Source organism: Myxine glutinosa, chromosome 2 (genome assembly GCF_964187855.1).
Source record: "Myxine glutinosa chromosome 2, kmMyxGlut1.1, whole genome shotgun sequence".
In the NCBI taxonomy this organism is placed as follows: Eukaryota; Metazoa; Chordata; class Myxini; order Myxiniformes; family Myxinidae; genus Myxine; species Myxine glutinosa.
The window spans coordinates 262087957-262091807 of NC_136262.1; the positions used below are offsets into that span (position 1 = coordinate 262087957).

Genomic DNA, 3851 nt, shown 5'->3' on the forward strand with positions numbered 1-3851 from the left:
TTGAAACCTTTAAATATCAACAATAACACTGCGTGTAGTAAATGTGTGAACTTATTTGTGGACAATAGTGTCCTCACTGTCAGACAAAACGGTCACGGATGGTCACTTGAACCTTCAATGGTCACTTCATAGCACAGCTGTTGAACAGCCGTTTTGACTGTCAATGATTAGCCAAGGGGTACCGGATGATTTTAATGAGCTGCACATGATGTCTTGATATTGGCTTTAAAAAGGCCAGTGCAAAATGGGCATTTTGACCAAAAATTTTGACCATTTTGACCATTTTGACCAACTTCAAAAAGACCGAAAACGCAAAAGAAACTTACCACTTGTTTGAAATGTAATAAAATTGTAACAGTTCAAAATAAAACAAACCAACAATTGCTAATTGAAACATTGGCATTTTATTGATGACATGTCAAGTTTTTGACCAAGATACACCATCTCATCAGTTTGTTCTACAGTACAGAACAGCACAGGGTGCAATGTCAGTCCCCTTTCAAAAGCGTGTGTGGCCACCATTGTTTTGGATACAGGCAGTGCATCATCGGCGTATACTGCCTACCAGTCTTTGGATGGATTGCTGCTGGATTCTGTCCCACTCAGTCCTCAATGTCTGAAGCAGCTCTGCCCGTGTCCTGGCCCTGCCAACTACGCGTCTCCCAAGCTCATCCCACAGTTGCTCTATGGGATTCAGGTCAGGGGAGAGCGCAGGCCACTGCATGGTGTTGATGTTCTCGCCTTGGAGAAATGCAGTGGTAAAGCGAGCAGCATGGGGACGAGCGTTGTCATGCTGAAAGGTTCTCAGTTCTGGGTGGTCTAGCAGGAATGGCAGCAGATGAGGTCGCAGGATGTTATCCACATACCGCTGGGCGTTAAGATTCCCATCCACAACCACCAGTGGCGTCCTGTACCGGCCTGATATGGCGGCCCACACCATCACACTTGGGCCACCCCACCTGTTGGCTTGACGCACGCAACAATCGGCATATCGCTCGCCAGTTCTTCTCCAGACACGCTCACGCCCATCAGGACTGTCCACACAGAACCTTGACTCATCGCTGAAAGCGACCTCGTTCCACTGCGCCAAGGTCCACCGCTGATGCTGCTGGCACCATCTCTGTCGGTTGCGGCGATGGGCAGCCGTCATCACGGGGCCTCTGTATGGTCTTCTGGCAGTCAGGCCATAGTCATGCAGTCGTCTTCGTGCAGTATCATTGGAGATCCGTGGGTTTGCACGCCCCGGAGTTTCTGCCGCAGTGCGGGATGCTGGACGGAATCGATCCCGCAGGTGACTTCGGACCATCTGCCTGTCCTGCCTTGCAGTGGTGACTCTTGGCCTCCCTGATCGAGGTCTGTCATCTGCAGAGTTGTGGAGGGTGTCTCTGTCCACCAGGGCCGATATCGTCTGGTGTGAACAGCCAAGGCGACGTGCCACCTCACGGTAGCTCAGTCCGCTTTGCAGCATGCCCAGGGCACGCTGCCGTTGATCCCTTGACAATCGTGGCATGTTGATTGAAATGCCCATTTTGCACTGGCCTTTTTAAAGCCAATATAAAGACATCACGTGCAGCTCATTAAAATCATCACGTACCCCTTGGCTAATCACTGACAGTCGAAACGACTGTTCAACAGCTGTGCTATGAAGTGACCATTGAAGGTTCAAGTGACCATCCGTGACCGTTTTGTCTGACAGTGAGGACACTATTGTCCACAAATAAGTTCACACATTTACTACACGCAGTGTTATTGTTTATATTTAAAGGTTTCAAAGGTGGTACGTTTCTTTTGCGTTTTCGGTCTTTTTGAAGTTGGTCAAAATGGTCAAATTTTTCGGTCAAAATGCCCATTTTGCACTGGCCTTTTTAAAGCCAATATCAAGACATCACGTGCAGCTCATTAAAATTATCAAGTACCCCTTGGCTAATTACTGACAGTCAAAACGGCTGTTCAACAGCTGTGCTATGAAGTGACCATTGAAGGTTCAAGTGACCATCCGTGACCGTTTTGTCTGACAGTGAGGACACTATTGTCCACAAATAAGTTCACACATTTACTACACGCAGTGTTATTGTTGATATTTAAAGGTTTCAAAGGTGGTAAGTTTCTTTTGCGTTTCAGTATATATATATGTTTGGGTGATTTGGGTGATTGAGTGGTGACAATGCTTTGGGTGATTGAGTGGCCTACATTGCATCGGTTGCCCCACTCTGCAGGGAGAGAGGCGTTGGACTTGGCTTTCACCTCTACATTTATTCTTTGTCCGGAATCCAACCAATTGCATTTAAGTATTGTTCTTTTATGCGCTGAATTCAGAAAGGGTCGTTGGTCTCTGTGGGTGGTCTGGTGAGTCTAAAAGTGGTCGATCATGTACAACATTAACTAGGAAAAGAGGCAATTGACCATCTTGCAAATTATCAACAAGTTGACCCCTCATTACCATGTTACACGCCGAGTTAATATTTGCTGCAGGTACAAAATGTCCACAATCTAGTCTCAGACCGTTTGGTCTGTCCCTTTGTTGTGTCCTTCTACCCTGTTGTTGGTGTTTCCCTCCAATTTCCACTATATTTATATAATTTTGGCTTTTCCTATTTATTACTTGATGATCTTAGCTAATAACAATCTTCATGATCCTTTACTGAAGCAGAAAAAACCTGATATTGATCGGATGACCTTACTTGTTTTGCATGTATAAATAAGTTTTAAGGACATGGACTCCAGAAAGTCTAAAATGGCACGTGTCAAACATTTACCCAATGTATTATTCTTGGACTAGAAACTATAGTGAGACAAAAACATGGACATAAAGCCCTCTTTGCTCTTCAGGAAAAGGATGTATTAAATTCTATCAATCAGATGTTTTCAAGGTGTATAAACCAAGGGAGGATGCAGACCATGTGATCTTTGCACTCACCTTTATGCAGCAACACTTCGATAACGACGCAGTCCTTCGGCCCGTGAGAATGACGGGAGGCGACACCCGGCAGGATGGGGGTCCCGATGGGCTTGGTGTCCCTGCCTCGACGCAGTCCTCGCATTCGGGCCCAATTGTTGCCCCGACACCGGTATTGGAGTTTGAACTGCTGGACCGGCTCAAGAGCGTGGGGGTCGGACAGGGACTCAGGCTGGGGCTTCGAAGTCGCGTTCGGACGGTCAGCGTCACCACCCCCTTTCTGAGTTGCTGTGAACGTGGGGATAGAAAGACCACCCATGCTGTTTACCTATCGGTGCATTTCAGCTGCTGGTTGCCTAGTTGGCCTGCATTCAGGTTTCCATTAAACTGGCTTTATAAGCCTCTGTTTTTACCATTTAATAACACTGTCAGAAAAGTTCATATCCCAGTCTCATTCTAAAACTTTAAATCTCTATTCCATTCTGCAAATGCAAAAATGAATTAAAATATGATCATAGTTCACTGATGACACCTCTTGGAAATTCACAAATGGAGGCTCATGGGTTCACAAAATTGGTTAAAACCAGTAAGGATCAAGACATGTGACAGTACAGGGAACTATAACATTAAACAAAGTTCTGGCCCATTGTCCCAATTTATTTGAATGACACCATGGAGTATTTGACATCCAGATAGTCATGGAGAAAGCATGGCAAACTTAACGATGCTGGCCCTCCATGATTTTCCATCGGAACAGAAGTTTGGGTCCATGATTTGGTTTCACTGTGAAATAATGATTACACTGCTTAGTTCAATTCCCAAATGCAATGTCTATAGAGCTGCGAGTTCACATTCATTATGAATCATGTCACAATTTAAATCAATACATACACAATTCAATGTATTTGCATATCAATTAGTGAGCTCATAGAACATCGTACCCCGCACTGACTTG

General features: G+C 45.3%; 1 protein-coding gene across 3 annotated transcripts in view; it reads right to left on the bottom strand.

The window, feature by feature from the left end:
- Positions 1-3178, bottom strand: part of LOC137420591 (uncharacterized) — a 61374-nt gene extending 58196 nt beyond the window's left edge. For all 3 annotated transcript variants that reach the window (XR_013622514.1, XM_068105781.2, XM_068105780.2), the window contains exon 1: positions 2918-3178. Coding sequence is in view for 2 of the 3 variants with exons in the window: in XM_068105781.2 (XP_067961882.2) it covers positions 2918-3041 (124 nt within the window). In the remaining variant the exon portion in view is untranslated. The remainder of the gene's footprint in view (positions 1-2917) is intronic.
- Positions 3179-3851: the final 673 nt, after the last annotated feature.